At 43.3% G+C, this 23,949-nt stretch overlaps 1 protein-coding gene across 1 annotated transcript in view; it reads right to left on the bottom strand.

Moving 5' to 3' along the window:
* Nucleotides 1–543: 543 nt before the first annotated feature.
* The window catches only part of MMP2 (matrix metallopeptidase 2), a 36,763-nt gene continuing 13,357 nt past the window's right edge, over nucleotides 544–23,949 (bottom strand). Inside the window, exons 3-13 of the mRNA XM_053400114.1 lie at nucleotides 23,344–23,492; nucleotides 21,165–21,293; nucleotides 20,182–20,355; nucleotides 15,466–15,639; nucleotides 14,810–14,983; nucleotides 12,429–12,584; nucleotides 11,477–11,606; nucleotides 8,758–8,894; nucleotides 5,244–5,403; nucleotides 3,988–4,097; nucleotides 544–2,528 (exon numbers count right to left, since the gene is read on the bottom strand). Coding sequence (XP_053256089.1) covers nucleotides 2,425–2,528; nucleotides 3,988–4,097; nucleotides 5,244–5,403; nucleotides 8,758–8,894; nucleotides 11,477–11,606; nucleotides 12,429–12,584; nucleotides 14,810–14,983; nucleotides 15,466–15,639; nucleotides 20,182–20,355; nucleotides 21,165–21,293; nucleotides 23,344–23,492 — 1,597 coding nt within the window. The 3' untranslated portion in view covers nucleotides 544–2,424. The remainder of the gene's footprint in view (nucleotides 2,529–3,987; nucleotides 4,098–5,243; nucleotides 5,404–8,757; nucleotides 8,895–11,476; nucleotides 11,607–12,428; nucleotides 12,585–14,809; nucleotides 14,984–15,465; nucleotides 15,640–20,181; nucleotides 20,356–21,164; nucleotides 21,294–23,343; nucleotides 23,493–23,949) is intronic.

The raw sequence follows: 23,949 nt of genomic DNA, 5'->3' as shown, positions 1-23,949 counted from the left end.
TGAGGCTTAAAGGGTGACTATACTACAGTGGTACCTTGGGTTACAGACACTTCAGATTACAGACGCTTCAGGTTACAGTCTCTGCTTACCCAGAAATAGTACCTCGGGTTAAGAACTTTGCTTCAGGATGAGAACAGAAATTGCGCAGCGGCAGCATGGCAGGCCCCATTAGCCAAAGTGGTACCTCAGGTTAAGAGCAGTTTCAGGTTAAGAACGGACCTCCGGAATGAATTAAGTTCTTAACTCAAGGTACCACTGTATAACCTGATGCAGTTAGTCACAGTTTCAGTGTCTGACATGGCACAGCCCAGGCAGAGGCAGAGCTAGCTGCCCCGGCGAGTGGTGAGCATCCCAGTGGGGCAGGGTGGTGATGTCACCCACCCTCAGGGATGCCCCGTGGGGCAGGGTGCACCCACCGTACCCCCTTCCTCCGCCAGTGAGCCCAGGCACAGTTTTACCACCTTCATGAGAATTGGGCAAGTTAATAAGCTATCCAGATTCCCCCAAAATACAAATTAGTTCAGAAATTGACCACACGTGAGCTGGAACTGTTATTTTCTTTTATTTATTTATACCACTGACATTTCATGTATGCAGACTTACTTTCCCTTTTTAAAAAAATCTTTCTGTATGAACATAAAATATTCCATCAGGTTGTACAGTGAACACTTGGCGTCACCCAATGCTTTAAATCTAACAAGGAAGGAGCAGGGGAGAGATGGAGGCTGCATTCACACAATAATTTATTCCACTTTTCCTTACTGTTAATTTCTGCATTATATTTAAGCCTTCACATAACATAAATGCTACTTCTGGAAATACAGCAGAATATTGTGCAACTTTCTTGTTATTTGTTATTTGCAAACATTTTGTTTTCCTTGAAGCAAATTGCTAAACTTGAATATATCACTATATTTCTTTAGGTGGCTTTCTGTGTCACGTGAAAGCCGAAATATAATGTGGAAATTAACAGCTGGGAAAATGGAATGGACTGCTGTGTGAATGAAGCCAAAGAGAAGAGGAATCACCTTGATATAACCATATAAAAAGAAAGGGAGGGGGAGGTTGTAATAGGAAAGAAAGTGCAAGAAGCAGTTTGCTAATTTAAGGTAAAGGCATTCCAGTAAAAAGTACTTTAAAGCAATACATTTCATACAAGTTTGTCCCTGTTGATCCCATCCTGTTCCAACCAATTCCTAGGCATCCCGTGCCCCTTTGGTCAGTCTTTCCACTTTGGTGTGTGAAGAAATGCGAATGTAAAGAAAGAATGACGTTTTCCAGGGAATGACAAGAATGGAAGTATTCACAGATAGTGAGCATAATTTGGATGCAACATTAGTCCTAACCCAAAGTTGACCCATTGAAATTAATGGTCATGACTAGCTTAGGTACATCTATTTTAATAGGTCAACTCTGAGTAGAAAGAATATTGCATACAACCCTTTGGCAAACTTGAACTGAAGCTGGGTTTAAAAACAAAACAGAAAACACACATTAAAACTCAGAAAGGACATGTGTCAACATTTTAATTCTGAAATCCAAGTTACAGTTTTGAGGGCCCCTCTTGGTGGATATTTGGGCACTGATATGTTTTAAATGGCAAACAACCATTTCAAGTACTCGAGTATTTTGAGTATTTTCTTTTGGGGGGATGGAGCTGGATTTTGAAAGACAGTACAATTTTACTTTGGCTCCAGTAGTGTACATTACTATGGCCTCACCAAGACCTGTTGAAATCCATTGACTATCAAGTGACTAAGAACTAAGTTACATAATCAGCAGTTCCATGTGAAGTATCTGTTGCTAGATGGCAACACTTCAGACTGTAGCTGTGGGATCAAGTGTTTGAATGTTCTTGGAAAGCTAGCATGTCAGGAAGAATGTTTGACCCTGGCTTTCTCCTTGCAATGCTAGCTTTCAATGTATAGAGGGATTTATTTATTTATATGCAGGCACATTCAAACATCTGATCTCTGCTCAGGTGAGAATTCCTTCAGAGTTTGCTGTTCTGTCCTTAGCACCAATCTGCACACACAGAAAAAATGTAGCAAGTGTCAGGCTACATAAGTAAACATAACTTGCTGCATGCCAAAAAGTTGCAAAAGTCTTAAATTAATGAATGAAGAGAGGAAGAAACAAAGACCTACTGTGCCCCAATTCTATATGCATCTACTTAAAAGGAAATTCCATGCATTTTATGGAACTTGCTTCTAAGTACATATGCTTAAACAGAATGATTTAATAATAATAAAACAAAGTTCTGTCAAATAGTGGTACTTAGTGACTTGGTGCCAGTACCAGACTGGCCCATGAATTAGCATACAGATCTATCTCTAATTGCAGGTAAGACATAAGATTTTACAAAACAAAAAACAAAAAAGTGTAGATTTTGCTGTAGTTGACATTATTAAGACGACACGCTGCTTAGCAACCCAGCCAATCAGATTTCACATTGCCAACTTTAACAATCTTTAGACTCTGGTCTTCCATTTTGAGATAATACCAGTCCTTGAAGAAATAGCTGTGGCCTGTAAAGAAGAAGTAAGTCATGTAAAACAAACTTATGGGACTCACAAAAACCATAGCAAAGCAAGGAATGGGGTTCAACGCAATGATTCTGAAGTTGGCTGGAGGCTTCTGAACTTTGTTCGGTCTAGAACAACTATTATGACTAGCTAACCCCAGGGCTTTCAAGCTATGTGACATCCAGTTACACCAGTGGTTCCCAAAAGGAGTGGTACTGTCCCCTGGGGAGCAGTGAGATTGCCTAGGAGACTGCTAAGAGGCAAGGGGGTGGCTGGGGTGGGGCAACGGAGGTGTAAAGGACTATCCGACTTTGAAAAGCTGGTAACGCTGGATCACATTCATCTATTTTGTTGAATGAATTAAGCTAAATAGCTTTAACTGGATTTTGAACAAACATGCAATTAATTGTTACTGTTTTGAAATTTATTGTGTTATTATCTTTGTTAGTGGGCCATGCAAACTGAATACAGTGGTACCTCGGGTTACATACACTTCAGGTTACAGACTCTGCTAACCCAAAAGTAGTACCTCGGGTTAAGAACTTTGCTTCAGGATGAGAACAGAAATTGTGCTCTGGCGGCGTGGCGGCAGTGGGAGGCCCCATTAGCTAAAGTGGTGCTTCAGGTTAAGAACAGTTTAAGGTTAAGAACAGGCCTCCAGAACGAATTAAGTTCTTAACCCGAGGTACCACTGTAATGCTTTTTATAGGGTGGGGAGCACAGGATATGAGTTTACGGAACTAATGGCACGGTGGCCCAAAAATGTTTGGAAACCACTGAGTTACACCTTGTGGGGTTAGGAAACCCCTCCCCCAACAATAATAATTAAGAAAAATCATTAAGCTGCTTCAGAAGTACAAACATAAGCCACATAAAATATGCTTTATGGGAACTGTGATTCTATGGGGACACTGAGAATTTCTATTTGAGTATTTACTTGCGGCAAATACACACACACACACACACACACACACACACACATTCTGGTTTTAAGTTACCATTTTATTTTATTATTTTAAAGGAGAAAATTGATATAAATTGAACCAGAGTCTAATCTTTCTTCCCTCCCACCCCCATGAAAGGTCTTTAGTTATTCAGGAGATTCAGTTTAAGGGGAGTCTTGGTTGCCGGCACAGCAATGAATGCAGCAGTTCTTAACCACAATCTGTGCTGCATTAAAAGTGGTTTTGATTACTCTGCTGGAGATGAGTTATTTAGACAGCCCGGAAAAGTTCAGGAAAGGTCAGGCTTCCTAAATTTCCTTGCAGCAGTGGGACGTTTTAATTGAAGAGAAAAGCTGTTCTGCGGCTGCAGGCGGCACGCCAAGCCATCAGCCGATTTGGTGACCACCTCCAAAGGGAATGTCTCTGAGGATTCATGCAGCAGACTGGAGCAATCGACCTCAGAAGCAACAACAGCAGCGGCAACAGCAACTGACACTAGGAACAAGATGGCAACTTACCACTTCCGCTCACGTCAAACACAGCATCTAGGTTGTCTGGAACACCATTCCAAGCATCTGCAATTAATTTAGGGAAGCCAGGGTCCATTTTCTTCTTTACTTCATTGTACCTGTGAAATATTAAACATTAGCAGAGTTTTGCGATAGTTATACCAAATACCTAATGGCACAAGCTGCTGTCTTCCACGAAGCCCATCTGTATCACCGCTGCTCAGAAGAGACTATTATGGCCTAGATCAGGGGTAGCCCAATAGGTGCCTTGGGATGCGGGTGGCGCTGTGGGTTAAACCACAGAGCCTAGGACTTGCCGATCAGAAGGTTCGCGGTTCGAATCCCCACGACGGGGTGAGCTCCCGTTGCTCGGTCCCTGCTCCTGCCAACCTAGCAGTTTGAAAGCACGTCAAAGTGCAAGTAGATAAATAGGTAAATGGCATTTCCGTGTGCTGCTCCGGTTCTCCAGAAGCGGCTTAGTCATGCTGGCCACATGACCCGGAAGCTGTACGCCGGCTCCCTCGGCCAATAAAGTGAGATGAGTGCAGCAACCCCAGAGTCGGTCACGACTGGACCTAATGGTCAGGGGTCCCTTTACCTAGAAGTTGTTGAATTAGAGTTCCCTTCATCCCTGGTCACTGGCCATGCTGGTCAAGGCTGATGGGAGCTGGAGTCCAACAACAGGTAGCACATACCACAAAAGCTATCCCCTAGCTAGATGATGCAATGGTCTGTCCCACTAGCAGGCAGCTTCATATGAGCCTGTAGTAACACTGAAGAAAGCCTGGGAAAAGGTTTCTGCCTGAGAAAAAGCTTGAGGCCTGCTATCTTAGGGGGCAGCCCATTAATTTTAATAGAATACATATCTATCTTCCGTGCCATTTGGGGTTGGTTGGGGAGAAGGAAATAAAAGTGTTTCATTTTCCTCTGTATGGTTTAGTTTATATTTATTTATCCTTCCTCTAAGCCACTGTCAACAGAGGGCTATGGATCAGCCTAAATCCCCATCTTGTCTTGTTGTGTGCATCACGGGAACTCAGTTTTGCTCTGTTGAGGCACAGATCCCCAACTTCTACATGTAATTCAGGATTCATTCAAAGCAACTGTATATCCCTAATCTAAACTGCTTTTGACTCTCCTGCAACTGAGATGCTCTGGTCTCCGTCAAAGCAAAAGCAAAATGCCTTGAAATCTGAATCTTAGTAGGGAATAAGTGCCCAGCATTGTAGTGTCCAGCCACTGGTTGCCTGCTGAAAAGGTATTACCTCCAAAATTTGTCCCCTGCAAAAATGTAGGTCTTCTTGTTTTTGCTCCAACTAAAAGCTGCATTGACACGTTGCACATCAGGAGGTAAACCCAGACTGGTGAGTCTCTTTGGATAACCTCTTTCCAAGTTGTAGCCTGAATAAACCCAGTATTCATTTCCTGTGAAAACAAAAGCATCAAGTTTAATAATGATCTCACTTACAAATGAGGTTAGCAGGAAGGGAAAAGGGTTACCTCGATCCGAGCTTCTCAGATTTCCTCACAGTTTAGCTAAAGGGGGAATGGGTAGAGAGGAGCCAGAAGTTCATTTCAGAACTTTTCCAGCTCAAAAGTTGGGGCCCGAGGGTGTTTCTGTTTTGTGAATGGGATACACAGTTGCATCCTGGCAAATTTAGGTTGTGCAACTGAAGTGGATTTGGCATTTTGATGCAGCTAACCTGCTTCCAGAAAAGCTGAACTTTGTCCGGTAAGGAAAACAATGGGAGATATTCACTGGAAAGTATGAGGTAACAATTGCTTAACATAATGCCATATAACTTTCCTTCAAACTTTGTGCAAAGGAAGCAAGATGAATTCTCAACAGAACACTCACCTGGAAGCAACCATAGTTTGTTTACCAGAGAGACAAATTAACAGAACAACCCAACTTTTTTTTAAAAAAAAATCCAATGTAATTTTCACGAGATAAGGTAAAGGTAAAGGGACCCCTGACCATTAGGTCCAGTTGTGGCCGACTCTGGGGTTGCGGCGCTCATCTCGCTTTATTGGCCGAGGGAGCTGGCGTACAGCTTCGGGTCATGTGGCCAGCATGACTAAGCCGCTTCTGGCGAACCAGAGCAGCGCACAGAAACACCGTTTACCTTCCCGCCAGAGTGTAACTATTTATCTACTTGCACTTTGACGTGCTTTGGAACTGCTAGGTTGGCAGGATTTCACGAGATTAAGTTGTCCCTATCGCAAACTCTTTTCAGTTGTAATTTCACTTACACTACCCTTTTTGCTGGCTAATATCCATTGGGCTGCTAGCTCACAGGACTGAGCTGAAAGGGGTTTGGAATAGATTTCTCTCCTTGCTCTGTACTGTCCCTGCCATGCTGCTGCCACACTCCTGGAATGGCACTTTGGGGGGATTTACACTGGTGTAAATTCCACTGGCTGAAGTTGAGCCAGGTAAGGGATTTGCACCAGCATATCTCCGGCTCAGCTGGGGTAAGGGAATTATACCAGTTAAAGGCAGATTTGGGGCAGTGCTACAGGTTCTGCCACACTGGGCACCAAGCCTAAGGGGCGCTGTGGGGCGTCACAACTATGACGTGGTGAATTGAGCAGAATGTAAGGCGAGAGGCATGGGAAAGGCACTGAATTCTGGTCTTGCACAGGGCGCTGCTGAAATCTGAAAGACCCAAGTCTGCCCCTGTGCCAGTATAGCTTTGGCTGAGCTGGGAAAGCTCAAGACTAGTCAAATCCAAACCCTCTCAGCCTGGTGGATCTTGAGTTTGAGTAGTGCTGTTAGTGTAGTCCTCTCCTTGAGAGTGAGCCACATTGACTCTGACCCTTTGTCACCCTCCAGGAAGAGATGGAGAGGCTTTTGTAATTTATGTGGTGGTGACCTAGTGAGCAACAGGGAAAAAGCGTTTAGAAAAGTTGGAAATGAGCATGCTTGAGGCCTGCACTTATAGGAGTGGTTCAGAGATGGATGCCACACTGCAAATGGTATAAACAGAAACCAAGAACTCAAACCCATTATTGTTTCATCTTACTGGTATAGCCTACATACTTTATAGCTTCCATGTGCCCAAGCAACCAGAACGTTTATGCATGCACATTCTTTTTAAAGAAAAAGAAGTCATCTTATTAGTTTTAGGTTAGCCTGTACATTATTTTAAATTGGGCAAAGGCCCACAACATGACTCTTACTCATTTGAGATGGGAACTGGGGGTGTTTTTGTTTGATAACATTTGGAACACAGAGATTTGCTTGCTGACCTCTTAGCAATTTGCCAGTTTGCATTGTTTTGGATTTTTCCATATAGTGAGCTAACTACGGTAAATTTCTTCGGCAAACAGTATTTAAAACCCTACTTCACCCTACGGTCCCACAGGGGAGTGGGGATGTAATGCTTGGACACAGACAAATGAGGTGTTTTGGCTACATCCAGTTTGTCATGGAATTCAAACTCAGCGGCCCTTCAGCCATGTGGAATTCATTATAAGACTTCCCCCTTCCCTTTAAAGAAATTGTTGAGCAGCATCTAGCCATAGGTTTTCCCTCCCTTTTTCCCTTTAGCATGCCTGGAGATGTTTAGTCATGTTGCAATGGATAACAACACACTTTTCTTTTTTGCTGGCTCAGTTATTCAAAACATTGACAACAACCTCCCAGCTCCACTAGGTCAGCCAGCACAACTGCAGCTGATATCAATAGGCACACACATAAATGGTCAACAGGAAATGCAATCTCTCCCTCGCTTTCATTGCCCCATGAGACCACATTCACTCCATATATTTAAAAACACTATAACACCACTTTAAACAGTCATGGCTTCCCCCAGAGAATCCTGGGAGCTGAGATTTCTTAATGGTGCTGAGCGTCTCCCAGAGCTACAGTTCCTGGTGGTTTATTTTATTCATTTCTTAAAATTTATGCACTGTTTGATGTTTTTTAAAAGGAAAACCTTCAAAGCAATTTACAAAAAGATAAAATAATAAAATCAAGAAAAAATTACAATACTTTGAAACAAACAAACCCGAAACCAAATGAAAAACAAAAACAGAACACAATAGGTTTAATAGTCAATTCCTCTTCACAGGAAGTGGCCTGTTGGTCTGTCCCAGAACTCTGGGGTCCTTTTCACATTATCCTAACAGCAAGCTGGGAGTTGCTGCTGCAAAATATGAAAAGCCCAAGTCACAGGTCCAGCCCTACCATTAGGTAGAAGGAAGTTGCTTCCACAACCAGCTGATTTGTGAGTCTCAAAAGGGCATGCAGTGCTTTTATATTTAATTTATCATCGCTGTATTTTTTACTTTCAGATAGAAGCACTTTGCTATTGAAGAAGAAGAAGAAGAAGAAGAAGAAGAAGAAGAAGAAGAAGAAGAAGAAGAAGAAGAAGGAAACAACCAGCAGTCATAGCAAGGGGCAGAGGAAGTTCCAGCACAGGATTATAATGGGTTAAATGGTTAAAGCTCCCTTTCCCACCACCAGGATTCTGATCTGTTATTAATTTTTTTAAGGTCTTTCATGCATTTCTTGATGGCATGAATTGTGTTGCATCATGACTTTCCCCCTATAAGTCAGGGATAGCCCTCCAGATGTTGCCTAACTACATCTCCCATCAGCCAAGCCTGCTTTGCCACTGGCCAGGGATGATGGGAGTTGCAGTCTAACAACAACTGGCCCCAAGCTAGCTATCCTGAGTTTATCATTTAAGAAGGTGGTCTACAGAATAAAATGATACAGAATGTAATACTTCTGCAAACTGTGCTTACTGTACATCTTCCAGCCAAGCCTACCTGAAAAAAAGACTGATTTCTCTTCTTGAGGGGCCTCGTAGACAGCGTCAATTTTTTCTGGGAGCTCTGGCCAGAACGTAGCAATCAGCAAAGGACCACTTGGCCTGTTTCGTTGGTTTGCCGTCCTCCAGATGAATCTAGGCAGAAAAATCACAGTGAGTTTACAAAGGGCTGATTCATTGGCACATCTGTTTCTCATCACTGCTGGCAAAGGTGTGTGTGCGCATTTAAGTGCCTGTGTGTGTGTGTGTGTGTGTGTACACACACACACACAATCCATCAGCAACACAAACAAATAATGATTAGGATTTTTTTAAACAAAAATGTATCAAAGGTTGGTGAGCCTTCCTTTCTTTGGGAGGCATTTTTGTCCCATAGACACCTTAATGTGCCGCACACAGCCGTTGATGGTTTATAACAAGTTCTCTAGCACTTACATTAATTCTTACCGCAGAACAGAAAAAAAGAATGTATTTGGTGCTTCAATTATCCCAGCAAATAAACCCATTTACAAGGCACTTAAACCCTTTCAACCATCCCCGTCGCTGCACACTGAACAGATGGATACGCATTTGGCAAATGCCAACATTTGTATTGGGTGCATTACTCTGGATGATTATGATTGTAGCAACCAAAAAGATCAAATCTAATGATCATCTATCAAACAGCTTGGCTGTAAATGAAGCCTGGAGCATTAAAACCGCTCATCAGAGAAATAAAGCGGGTAATTTAGGAGCTGTTTTATGTATAAGGCAGTGCCTCCTTCCGATTTATGAGCATTAAAAAACTGCAGTTTGATTTCGGCGGCGGCGGCTGATTGTGTGTGTGGAAAGGGAGTGGAGAAGCACAAGATGTTAACAAAAGCACCATTGTGATTCTCTCTCTCTGCCCCCCCAACTTTGCTTGATAAGCAGTTCATTTTATTCAAAGGACACACACACACAAAATGGCCTTGTACCAGCGGCCATTTCAGTAGGCAACAAGTTTGCTGAACCCTTCCCAAAAGGATGAGGCTGCAATTTGCTGAGTGTCAAGAAAATTCCTTGCTTGTATTAGAACCTTGTCTACCAGCATTATCCAGCTTTGCATTTTGTGGAATGGAGGCTGGATTTCAACAGGAGTGAAAAAGAAAAGTCATGATTCATAACTGGAACATGGACTTAGGTGGCCTTCCCAGCACAATTTATGTGCAAAATGTGGTCTTCTTTGCACAATTAATATTACAGCCACATGGGCAGAACTAATCTCACAGGACCTTTCCACGGTTTGTCACTTGGACAGAACAGAAGCTGTTGAACATCCTGTGCCAATAGACCCACCTAGACCATCCTGGTATTCATGAGCATACCAAAATGCATGAGATACTATCATAGGTCAGTGGTCACGTGTCATCACAGGGGAAGCAAATTTTGGGTTGTACCCAATGTTCTCCGTTCACTACTGCAAGGGCTTTTGTACTAGTAGATGGATTAATTTTAATGTTCAACAGTAGATGAAACCAAGACAACAGCTGCACTGGCAGAAACTCATTGCACAAGAGATTGTGCCATCTGTTGTGCAACAAAGTTACCAGCAATCTGCTCAAGCATTCTCTTGCACTGCAAGACATTTCACCAGTACAAGTATACCATGAAGTGAATTTAACCTTGAACTCATTGAATACAGCCCTATAAGTTTTTCCATTGACAGAACAGAAAAATTACCTTAGATATTATTCCATCTAAGGTTCCATATTTTGTTCAAAGGGAGGGGGCAAGCTGACACCAGTGAGCTAATCTCACAAGCAACTAATTTACTGAATGCCTTGTATTAAGAGGAGATGGCAATTTGTTACCCTCAAAATGTTGCTGGACTCCAGCTCCAAACAACCCCTGTTAGCATGACCAATGGTCAGGGATGATGGGAGCTGCAGTTCATGAACTTCTGCTGGGCCACAGGATCCCAATCCCTGATCTCAGGTATGGAACCATTCTGTCTCTCTGCAGTGGAGGGAGGGATGAGACAAGATAACAGGGCCTTTCTTTTCCAAGCCAGAGTTAGCAAGTTAGAAAGGGCCATTTTAGTACTTCAGGAAAATCCAAGAGAATTCCAGCTGAAAAATTCAACAGGGGAGAGATTTCTGGGCATGCAGCCGGCACCAACAACTATTAAGTGGCTTGGATTTTGAAAGCTCCTTTTCCTGAGCATGCCTGGATGGGTTATTTGGTTTAAGTCAAAGCATCCAAGCCTCTCATGTTTCTGCGCCGCACATAACTGGGTCAGCTTCCAAAACTGTTGGAACAAATCTGGTCATTTTAAAAATGTACACAGTTCTTGTATGTCTGGAACAATGCAATATCCACTGACATTTTTGTCCTTGCCAGTTTTGTAACATTGGAACTGGGGTTTTCCTTCTCTTGGCAGTACTGCTGACAATACTTTTAACATGTTTATTGCCATAGCAAAACAAGAGCTAGTCTAAGTAGAGAATTAAAGGGAGAGACAGGAAGTCCCAGATACGGCAAACATGCCAACTTCAGTTTATCTCCAAAAGTCCCTTCTTTCAAAGAATGTAGCTCATCAGATGCTGCTCCTCTTCTTCGTTTATTTATCTATGCCACTTGACTCAAGGCATCATCTAGACTGACCCCTCAGAACCCGAAAACATGAATAACACTTGATCTGCTTTTGCTTCGGTACAAGATAACTTGAGTAAAACAGACTATTTCTTCCCACCTACCGGTCTTTGAAGTAGAAGATTTCCCCTCTGAGTTGAGCAACAGCATCAAATACAATGTCTTGGTTGCATAGTTCAGGGGTGACTGGCCCAAGTGTTGGACTTGGGCCTGGACCAACATCAGTAGAGCCCCCTGCAAATAAAGGGAAGGTTGATAATGGAATGAGATCTTAATGTGATTATTCCTTTTTTAAAAAAGAGAAGTCAACAAGAGGACAACAAAAACAACAAAAACACAATTTCATTTCCAAATTTATTTCTAGTGAAAGTAAAATGTAGTGCCTGAGGATCAGGGCAACAAATAGAGGTGGATGGAAAGGGGTGACCATTTGAATCATGAGGCAATGGACAAATGACTACTCCCTTGCTCCATAGACAGAAGCTGACCAGACTGGCAGATGTATCTTATGTTAGCATTGGAAATGGGGCGGCATGATCCAGTGGTAAAAAGAAGGGCTGCAGCTTAGTGACAAAGCATCTTCTTTGCATTCAGAAAGCTCCAGGTTCAACTCCCAGCACCTCCAGGTAGGGCTTGGATTGAGCCCTGTCTGAAACCCTGGAGAGCTGCTACCACTCTGTATTAGATGGACCAAAGGTATGACTCAGTATAAGGCAACTTCTTATGTCCCTGGGTTCATATGTCCATTGCAACTGAGAGCCTATGGGCCCCAGGGCAGAATGAAAGGCACACAGATCTGTCCTCCAGCACCTTGTCACTGCTTCTTGCCCCTCAGCATTCTCTGCCCAAGGAGTCTGCCTCACTCAGCCTAATGGTAGGGCCAACCCTGTGGCAAGGGATATTCAGTCTTATTTAAACACTATCTGTAGCAGCCTGGCTGGTAGGATACCTGAGATGTCTCAGGGGTTTTTGTATCAGCTAAGCTTCTTTGGACAGTATGTGTTCTGCTGTAGGCCAAAATGTAGTACATGTGTTTTGGACAAGTGGAAACATTACCATAAAGTTCCTGGATTCCCGTGATGTCATCCTGGGAAAGCCGAAAGTTCTTGGTGTAGGTATAGATGGGGGCCATGAGTGCTCCAGGATCTTCAGAATGCTCTAGTCCCATGGCATGACCAAATTCATGAGCAGCAACCAGGAAAAGGCTGTAGCCTGAAAGAAAAACAAACCGGGTTTGGGGCAGCTTGAACATAATGCTATCTATATATTTAATTGCAGAGCCAATTTGACTATTCCTTAAAAGCTCTGCTAATAGGGGCTGGAAGAGATCCGGCTTCTGTGTATTGAAATTAGACATAGCCTAGCTGTGCTAGAAAAGCTTCTGAGGTGCTATGGAGTGTTTAAAAATATTCCAGGTGTTCAGCAGAGAAAGCCCAGGGACAGGTGACACTGCATTGTTGGCACAAACAATGCATTGTTGCATTTACAGTATCATTCAACTGTTATAGCTTCTTTTCAGAAATCTTTGAATGAGTGTGGAAAGCAGAGTGGGATCTTGTGTTGTGCCCTGGCCTCTGACATACACAAACAACTTAGGCCTTAAATATCTGAAGGACCACCTCCTTCCCTACATACGCTTTTGGTAGTAGCCCCTAAGCTGTGGAATTCCCTCCCCATGGTTGTGCATCTGGCACCTTCATTGTGTAGTTTGTGTCAGATGTTGAATATAAATCTCTTTACCATGGCCTTTGACAAATGCATATTTTGGGACCCACCCTATTTTCTTGACTGAAATTGGTTTTAACTGTTTTTAACATTGTATGTTGTATTTTGCAAGAAATAATGAAGAAGAATGAGAACAGCAGCAGGAGCAGCAGCAGCAACAACAAGAAACATGTATAGGTTCACTCCACATTATCAGAATTACTGAAAAAGCAGGGCTCAATTTAATATGGAAATAACCACATGTGACCACAGTTGTGCTTGTAAACTTTGTTCTGGCCTTCAGTTGAATGCTTCCTATGTTCCTGTCTTCAAAGGTCATCACTTGGGAAATTTCATGAGACAACTCTTCTTCCTGTTGTGAAGGCGACTCATTTGTTTTATGTTTTGCTGTTTTGCAATCTATTCTACATAATATTCTAGGTTGTATTTCTGAGAAGTGCCTAAGTGAGATGTTTTGATTCACCAAGGACAAACGTAACCACAATCTGGACCTTCGATCTGTTTTGCAAGCTTCCCCCAAGACCAACGTGTTTAAGAGGAGGGAGGGTTGTGTGCACAGCAAAATGGCTGCACCCAGCCATAAAGCATGAGGGTATGTTGTACAATAAAAGAGAAGAAAATGGTGCACAGTCACTTCCTGCACTGTTTTTGAAATAATTTTTATCTGACGTTGTTGAGGTGCCACATTCAGAAGCTGCTCGAAGCAGCTATATGCGGTTAAAAGCAAGACTAAGGAGACAAAGGAATGCAGAACAACTCTCAGTATGCTTCATAAGTACGCCTCAATTTGCTTTTTTGCTCAGGTGACTGTTTTAAGATGCATACTTTTTTTTTAGGATTTCCCTGGAACCCCTGGAATCATCCTAACCAAATTCACACAGAGACATAGTGGAATGTCCACAAGCAGGGCTGGCTGAAGACATTTTGGCACCTGAGGTGAATCACAAAATGCCCCCCTGAATCATGCCAGGCATGTGTAGAGCCCGGGAGACCCCAGAGGGCAGCCCTGTTATTTCTTCCCTAGGGGTGGGAGGAGACCAGCAGTTTTGTTTCTCATTTTACAACTTTTAAGTTCAGTTCTCCATATTTCCACCTCAGTTTCCACCACCATTTTATTCCAAATGTTTCCTAACGCACACATTTGTGTGTAATTTTGCCTAATATAGAATACATATCTTTGCAAAGTAATTTCCCCTAATATATTTTTGTATGTTATTTTCACAAATATATGTATATGTAGGCACACTTTACCCCCTGCACTGGCATTTTTGTATACATTACATGATGGGAGAACCACAATGCAAAATTCAGAGAAGTGCAAATATTGAAGGATGACATTGATTCAATCTCTATATTGTTTGAGAAAGGGCAAGATATGTAGGTTCAACTTTAAATGCTAACTGTGTTAAATTTATCCCTATCCATGCTGTAACTAGAGTGATTGTGCATCCCCAATTCCTACTTTAGAGAACTGGAGCTAGTATGCATATATGACAGCCAGTGTGGTGTAGCGGTTAGGGAGTTAGACTAGAATGTGGAAGACCTGGGTTCAAATCCCCACTTGGCCATGAAGCTCTCTGTGTGACCGTGGGCCAGTCACAACTTCTCAGCTTAATCTACCTCACAGGGTTATTGTGGGGATAATATGAAGAGAGGGAAGAAAGTGGACTGTAAATTGAATAATAAATAATAAATATGAGGAAAAGAGCTACCTTGATCTGGACAAAATCCCCACTTGCGGTCTTCGTCATAGTTGCTAGTTGAGGAACACCACATCTTCCCATCCTGACGCCCAGAGCTGGTACAGGACTCGTACTTATTCCCAAGGAATATGAAAGGAAAAACACAGGGTGCTCCTTCAGAGTTTCCACCAACCGTTGACATTGCTGCAGAAAAGAAGAAGCAAAAATAAGAGCTGATTTCTCCCTTTCCCATTCAGTCCCTTTATTATTCTGTGGATTCACTCTGCCATTCCGTCTATGCTCCTGGAATTCTAGTTGGTTTCAGCTTTTGGTTCCTTCAGTTTATCCACATCTTATTTTTTGCAGCGTTGCCCCTGCAGAACTCAGCAGGGAGCAAAATGACTCTGGTTCTGCCCGTCATTGGCTCTAGCGCCACCTACTAGTGGTCCCTGGGCCTTCTACCCCACCAGTCCCGCTGCCATACATCATCATCTGGCATGAAAAAGTAACAACTGCTTCTTTCCATCTTCCCTTCCTTAGGAGATTAAGAAACCTGAAAAGGTCCTCTCTCCAAAGAGAAGAGTAATAATAATTTAAGAAGCATTAACACACAGCCACCAATGTCATAGGGGAGAGGTTGCTTTCATTGGCATAAATCTACCCATGCAATAGCAAAGCGACTCTACCTGTCTCTGGACAAAATCCAAATTTCTTATCTCGGTCATAATCTTCAGTGGTCCCACACCATCTGTATCCATCTGTTCTTCCTTCCGTGGTACAGCTATCATAGGTGCTGCCTTGAAATTTGAAGGGGAACTTGCACGGCTGCCCATCACCATTTCCACCCATTGTGAATAGCACTGCAGAAGGAGGAGGAAGACATTTCAAACATTTGGAAGATATCATTTGCGCTTTAATCCACTGCACATGTGGCTATGCGGCCAGAGGTATAGTGGTCTGGAATCAGTGACCTATTACTACTTCTGCAGTAGGGTCCCCATCTCCTAGAGCTGCCCAATCAGCATGAAAGGGGAGCTTTGCAGCCACTGAGAAGAAGTATTCTCACTCTTTATTCTGATTGGAGCCAATCAGAGTGAAAGGAGGTAAGTCAGCTACTGAGGATTGGCTCCTGGGGTCACTCTGAAGAAGGCACATAAGAAGAACACCAAAGGGTTATTCTGTCTGCTCCAAAGCTAAACATTTAAGAACACTGAAAACACAAGGTGCTTCTGTTTCACAAGGACAGTGCACAAGTTACATACTATGGAACTTCAAGGAAAACACAACTCAAGATACTGGAGCACTCAAAAACATTTGTCCATGTACATGCACAGAAAACAGTAGATCTAGCTGAAAGGCAACACATGGAGATATGCATTGATTGTTGCAATGCACCCCTTACTGTTGTATAATTGTAAGGCTATTCTATCATCTTAGAAAGCTGTATAATCTAGCCTGCAACAATGATGAAGGGATCCTGCACTTCTGGATTTGCTGCTATGTAACTTGATGCAAGCCCAATAGTAGAGTGTGTGCCTTGTGTGCAGAAAGTCCCAGGCTTAGTCTCTGGTATCTCCAAGTACTGCTGGCAAAGACTTTTGCCTGAAACCTTGGAAAGCTGCTACCATTGCACAGTTGACATTGACTGAGAGTGGTTGTCCAGAATTGGACCTGCAACCTTCTAGGAGTGAGGAACCTGCAGCCCATGAATCATTCTTGGTCTGCCAGGAAGTCCAGTTAAACATTGTAGACCAGAGGATGTCAACCTTTTTAGTTCAATGTAGGTACATTTGGATTTTGGACTGAATGCTGAGGGCACCATGTCCTTTGATCATTTCTCTCCCTCAGATCAACTCCCTTCCAAGAGACAGAAAGAGAGAAAGTGTGTATGTGTGCGCACGTGCAAGCACACACACACAGAGATTCTCCCAAGAGATCTGGGCAAAAGTAAGATCCAAGGTCCTTCTGAGCTTTGAAATGCACACAGAACTGAAAGGGAAAGTGGGAAAGAGAGTCACTCTCTCAACTTTCTTTTTCAGCTCAATAACCAATGGGGCAGAGAGGGGAGAGTGAGCACCAAGGGAAGACCTCAAATGCACCACAGGAGGGAATCCTCTGCTCACAAGTCGGCCACTTTTGACCCCTGGGTCTGAGGTTCCCCACTTTTCCTGATCTAGGGCAAAGCAGTTCCAGGAGAAGAAATGTTATCCAAAGGACTGTGTTTGAATTCCTTTTCTGCAAAGTATCTTTGCTGGAGCAAACAAAAAAAGATGAGTGAGCTAAGATGAGTCACTCGCTTTCCACTTAAGCTTCTTCCAGCTGTACGCCTCTGCATTTTCAAGTGCACATTTTATTAGCCATGTACAAGTTGCAAAAAAACAAACCCAAATCCATTACAAACATATGGAAACTGAGTACAATGTTGCTTCATCCTGGAGTGACTGTAGGCTCCTGGCTGACACAGGAAGACACAGGGAAATGTCAAACAGTCCTTTGTCTTTCTGCCATTTTCTTTAGCCTTCTTTGCTGTGTGAACAGCAGAGAAGTCTTTAGTGATATGACAACCATAAAGAAAGAAGTCACTCTGTCCCGGTCAGGATGCAAGCTGGAACATGCTCATTTGAAACATAAGGGTCATGGGGTTTTGTGTTTAAAAAGAGGTAGGAACCTCAGGCCTGAGAATCAGATGTGGCTCCACAGGGCTTTCTATCTTGACCCTAGGCCTCTTCTGATCATGCCTCTCTTCCAAGACCATATACTCACCAACCCTGCTCTGCATCCTCCTCAGGTGCTTTTGCCTGCCTGAATGTGTACCTGTACTGTGATAATGCCACTGGTTTGCCTCCATGGAAGATGGAGGAAGGCTATCAAGATGAGTGGAAAGATTCAAGTGAGCAAGCTACTTCTTTGCTTCTGAAATTCTCTCCACTTCACCTCATCCACAAGGCTCCATTTGGAGGTGTCAGCCATGTTTCAGGTGGTGTGAGCTATCATTAAGAATCAAGCAGGAGTAATACACAATGAAGAACATTGTTTAAACAAGCTTCCATTCTCCTTCAAACTCTCTCTGTCCCTTCCGCAGTCTCTGTATTGTTTGTGCTGAGTCATTTCCTGGTAGCTTAGTAGGTGGTACATTGGTACAAGGCATGGTCCAACCTTCTGTGCTCCTCATATACCACTAGGCTGCAGCTTTTCTCACTAGTCTCCACCCCCAGTTCTGCCAAGCATCGCCTTTTAGCTCCAAGGCTGCACCTCCCAAGTGTCACGTTTGACGTTTAAGGGATCTGACAATGCTGCTAGTGTATAAGAAATAGAAGGACATTATGCTGGAAGAGAACAGGGACATCATTTCCTACTACAGGACCAGCCAGAGAGATCTTTTATTAGGAGGAGCAAAGTGTGTTGGCAGAGAGAAAGTAGCTACATATATATTTAGCATCTAACTTTCCTCCTTCCTAAAAATTGTCTCCACATTTGACATTTTGGCTTGAGAACAACAGACCGCACCAATTTTACAATCTGTGAACAAGTTTTTCCCCTTTAAGAATTCCTTCCAAATTTCAAAGAGAGAAATTGTCTGTAAATCTTGGCTTTCTATATCCACAGCTAGCAAGAGCAAGGAACCAAATAGAAGCTCAGCTTGCCAGATTCCACAGAACTTTCCCCTCAGTATTTGAATGTGTGGTTTCTCAAAGTATAGAGCGTCACTTTTTCTCTGCTTAAAAACTGGGCAGCTTGAAGAGCTTTGTAAGAAGAAGAAAAGCCCCAAGATATTTGCTGAGCTTAAAAATCATTTTCTGCCTCTGAAAGCTTCAAGGCTTCCCGTACAACAAAATGTGGCAGAATGAAGATAACTGGGATCTAATGGTCTCATCTCACTTTTCCTATCTTTGGCAACATACAGTTATATCTCTCTGAGAGACCGATAAGAGCTCTATAATTCTTGTCTTACAATATGGAAGTGGACACATGCAACTCATCAAAGCGCATCTCATATTTTTCTACTGTACTTACAATGAGTAGGGTCTATTTCCTGGTACCTGCCCAAGATAAAGCATTGCTCTTATTTTGCAGAGATTTTATTAGTGTGATGTGCTAGCACCACCATTCTTCAGGTTCCAGACCCACTTCCATAGAGAGAGTGGCAGAATGCATGCTTTGAACACAAGTGGTTCAAATTCCATCCATTCTAGTTTAAAAAAAGAATTAAAGAGCAAGCCAAGAGTAATCTCTCTCTCCCTCTCCATAATACTAGAAACTCAGGTTATCCAGTGAAGTTCAATGGTGAGTGATTCAGACCAGACAAATTTTAGCATTGCACACAGTGCATACTTAAACAAGGGAATACACTGCCACAAGATGGCCACCAACTTGGAAGGCTTTAAAAAGAGAGTAGATAAATTCACAGGGGATAAAACTATCCATGAGTACATAGCCATCATGGCTACTAGCAACACCACTGCTGAAAGAGGTTTGCCTCAGAAAACCAGTTGTGGGGATTCACAAGTCCAAATTATATGTTGCTGGCATAATGCTCCAGTAAACCGGAAGTGGCCCAGACACCAGCTTAACCAGCTGGTGTTGCTTAACCAGCCCATGGGCCAACCCCAAACCGAAATGCCCGCTTGGCGAGTCCTTGAGTGCTGGGCTAAAGCGGCGTGGGGACTCTCTTCCACAGCTCTGAAATTGGTTCTGTGCATGCCCAGACACCGGAAATTGCATCTGCACATATCCGCAGCACCGGAAATTGCTTCTGCGCAGGTGCAATTTTCAGCATCTGGGCATGCACAGAAAAGATTTGTGGTGTAGCGCTGCACCGGTCCGGCCCACGGAGAATCTCCACAGGAGTGATCCAGCCCATGCCCAGTAAGCCTTGCCGACCCCTGAGTAAGAGCCTGTCTCTAATTTTTTGGCTTCTTGGAGTACACAGGGGGTTTCTTATCACCTGTGGTAGGAATACCCTTGGTGTGGCAAGCTTATAAGGAAACATAGCCTTGGAAAAACAACACCAAACATACAAAACAAGATTAAATACCTCATTTTTCTAGTTTTGCTAAATATCTGGGATGGTGTGGGCAAAAATCTTAAAAGCAAAAAGCTGATTGTTTTCATGTTGATAGCGGTGAGATTTCAGCCACATTTGCACCTTCTATTTAAAGCACTATGATAATACAAGTGCACCCCAAAGCTATCATGTCCAGACCAGCACTCTGATGTCTCCAAAGGGATTTTGCATGGAAGGGACCTGGCCAGCTTACACAATTGGAGGCATACTGATACAACCATTGACCCCATATTTCTAGTGAGAAACTAAAGACATCATACATGTCATCTGGGAAAGGCCACAATATGCTTCCAAATTAAAACAAAGTGCAGCTCTCTGCTTCTGTCAGTCAACTTACATTCATGGGGACAGAATCCGTATTTGCCATCTGAATCAAAGTTGTATGTTGTCGAACACCAAAGGAATCCATCACTCCGACCCGCATCAGTGCAGCTGTTATATTCTTTGTCATTGAACAGGAATGGGAATTTGCAGAATTCCCCATCTGCATTGCCGTATTTCACTCTAACAACTTGAAAGGGAAAGAACAGAGACTCTGTCAGGAGGGGTCAAAATATAAATGTGAGTTTCTCAGTATAATTTCTAGAGTGGGGTGTCAAAGAACACTGTAGCTAAAAGCAGAACTTGCTAAGACATTGAACTACAGGAGAGTCATCTGGAAATACATTAAACAGTGGAAGCTGTTTAATGTAAGCTAATCTGTGAAGACCTTATGTGACCCACTAAAAATATATATTTTATTGTTTATCTGATGCCTTCCTGACATTGGCCATTGCTCAGTGGCAGTGTTGGCTTCAGCCCTTCAAGACTGGCAGGGCAGAAGGCAAGGAGCCAACTAGGTGAGTTACTCCGGCCTTCAGATGCCTTGAAGTTGCCCATCAACATTTATTGCCTGGACAGCAAAGTGAGCTGGTGCTCACCATTCACCTGGTTCTAATCTTCCCAACTCTGGTGTGAGATGCATTTAAATTATAGTATTTTGCATAAGTTCCTAAATATTAGCATATGAAAATGTTGCTGGACTCCAACACCTATCACCCTGAGCCAACATTGCCAATGGTCACCTGAAGGTAATTCTGAGGGATCAGCCCTAAATCTACACCAGCCTTCCCAAACCTGGTGTCCTCTGTATATTTCGGACTCCAATTCCCATCAGTCTCAGCTAGCATAGTCAGTGGTCAGGGATGGTGGGGGCTGGAATCCAATAACATCTAGATAGTATTGGGTTGGGGAAGGCTGATCTACACTGTTTTGCTGTCCAGTCTTTCTGGAAACAGTCGACATTCGGCGATGTTTTGAATCCATCAGCAGCTGCCATACCTTGTCCTTCACCCAAAGTCCAAAGCTCATCATCGTCAAAATGGGAGTCCCCACCAACCCCGGGCCCAGGGGCAAAGGCATGAGCCAGGAGACCATCCTTGCCATCAAAAGGATACCCATCACCGTGCTCTGCAGAAGAAAGAAGAAATCAAGTGGCATTAAATACAGGAAAACAAATATCTAAAATGGTTGAATAATCATGCCCTCTTTAAAATAGCTAGGTTGTTTTTTCTACAATTTTTATGGGCTGATGAATCATTTAATGCTTCCCTTTCTGTTTTACTTTGTGTGTGTTTGAGTTAAGGAATTCTTTTTATTATATTTGATTTTTAATCTCTTGTGCTGATTTACATTTTATTGATGAAAAATCTTCTCTGGGACCTATTGGCAGTAGCGGGAAAACACACCTCTGAAATATATAAATAAACACTGCATTTTCCTTTTTTGCCTTTTTTATTGTGGTCTCCCCACCAACATAGGAAACTGCCTTATACTAAGATGCCAGGAACTGAACCTGGGACCTTATGCATACAAAGCAGATGTTCTACCTTGGAGCTATTCAGGGTCTCTCTCTCTCTCTCTCTCTCTCTCTCTCTCTCTCTCTCTCTCTCTCTCCCCCCTTGGGTGTCTATGAATAAAGCTGTGTGTATTTTCTGCACCAAGTCATTTCAAGTCCCTCCTCGGGTGAAGGCCGAGTTCTTGGCTTCTCCCGTTATTTCACCGAAAGCTTTTCTTGGAAACACAACCTCCTGGCAAGGGCATAACCCTGTTATTCATCAGTTTCTCACCAGCAGCCTGGCCAGCGACACTGCCTGTGGTGACCACTTTTGCATCACTGAGGACTTTCTGGGTTTGATCCCTTGCCATTGGAAACAAATGTCAGATGCTCCCAGCCAAACCCTGAGTTCTCAGCTATGTGTACCTTAGGTTAGAGCAAGGCCAGCCGGAGGCACACTGGCAGAGCATGGCTGAGAAGTGAAACCCCTTCCTAGGCATAGAAGGGCAGGATCCCAGAAGAATGGAGCAGACTTAATAACATAGGAAGAGCCCTGCTGGTTCAGGCCAAAAGCCCATCTAGCCCAGCATCCTTTTCTCACAGTGGACAACCAGGTCCCTTCCAAATAATCAATTCTATGATGCCATTGTAATGGACCAAACAAACAAAATGGGCCTGGTTGGGTGAGTATGTTTGCATGTGCCCAAGTGCCCACGTTCAGGTCAGTTGAAATAAAAGCCCCTCCAGATATCCTTTTTCATTGTTCCTTCATGAGGATTTGTGGTCAGGATGGCATCAGGGCAGCTTTAGGCAATCTCACTTTCAGTCCTGTTTGAGCATGCAAATGTTTCAAGGCAGAGATACTGCTTCATTTCCAATTGCTACATGTCCTGTTAGCTTCGTCCTGAAATCCTGTAACTTTTTATACCCCAAATGTTCCAGGGTGGTGGTGGTATTATCCCGCTTTTGTTGCACTATAGTCCTCCTCCAAATGGCAACAATGGATGGACACCAGAGAAGCAATCCAGAACAATGAATAGAGTGGAATGGCGTCCAGTATAAATCCACCACTGATGCCTTATTATTGCATCAAAGACATGTTGCAGAAGACACCCACAAAAAATGCCCCACCTGTCTGGAGGGCCTCAAAGACAGGAGTGGCTGTCTCTCTCCCACCAATCATGATGTGGTTTTGAACTGGTCATGGCCTCTAAACCTTCCCCCAATTGTTCTGATCAGCCCTCAGAGCCATCCCAAATCACCCCTGGCCCTACTCTTTTCTCCTTTCCCCTTGAGAGAATTCCTAGTTCTGCTACCTGATGTTCTGTCAGCTTCAGCAATTCAAGCACAATAGTATTGTTGACCTCCCTCATAGGGTTCTTGTAAGGACAACTGAGATAATGACTGTAATAGGTGAATTTGAACAGTTCTGAAGTGCACTATATATATGCTATTGGACTGGTCCAGTCAAGTGCTCTGTGGGTGGGTGGTCTACATACCTAGATCTTCTGAATGTATTGCTGTTCATGCATTGGAAGAGAGCTGGTGGGAAAGGGTAAAGTACCAGGTAATAAATCCCCTGTGCAGACCAACATAGATACAGAAGGGAGAAGGCAGAAATGGACAGAGAGCTGCATTGTCCTTCAGGTTTTCTTATCCTTAATGCTGTATGGAGATATTTACCCCATCGTCCAAAATTGATCATGATATCTGCTTCACCATCATGAATTCGGGAAAACTCCAGTGGTGTGACATCACTCCAGACTTTAAAGGCTCGGGCAAAAGCATCATCCACAGTCTCTGAGTCCAGATCTGGGGTGTAGCCTAAAATCCTTCACAATAAAAGTAGGGTGGGGGAGGGTCAGAAACGGAGAAGGGTATGGATCAGTTGGAGAAAATCCCCCAAAGGGATAGCAGCCACACTAAGTCTCTTGCAGCAAAAGCAATACAAAGAGCCCTATAGCTAACTAATCAGTCTCTTAACATAAGACTCATCATTTTGGGGGTGTATGTGTGTGAAGGATTAATGTCTGTTCTAATTCCTTGTTGCACAGTGTTCTTGTAATGCTGCTGCTGGTGGTGATGGTGGTGGTTATATTACTAGATCTGTGAACCAGCTACTGTATAGCCACATCCCAAAGCAAATTGGGCAGATTGGGGTTAACCTGGGATTTGGCCTGAACAGGTTGTGCCAGCTTGGGTCCACCTGGAGAGATCCAGGACTAGTTTATATGTGCAAATTAAGATAGCGGGGTGCCTTGGATCTCACTGGCATGGCAATTTTCACCA

The sequence above is a fragment of the Podarcis raffonei genome, chromosome 8 (genome assembly GCF_027172205.1).
Source record: "Podarcis raffonei isolate rPodRaf1 chromosome 8, rPodRaf1.pri, whole genome shotgun sequence".
Classification (NCBI taxonomy): domain Eukaryota; kingdom Metazoa; phylum Chordata; class Lepidosauria; order Squamata; family Lacertidae; genus Podarcis; species Podarcis raffonei.
Note: the sequence above shows the minus strand (reverse complement) of the source record. Positions and strands in the feature narration are given on the sequence as shown.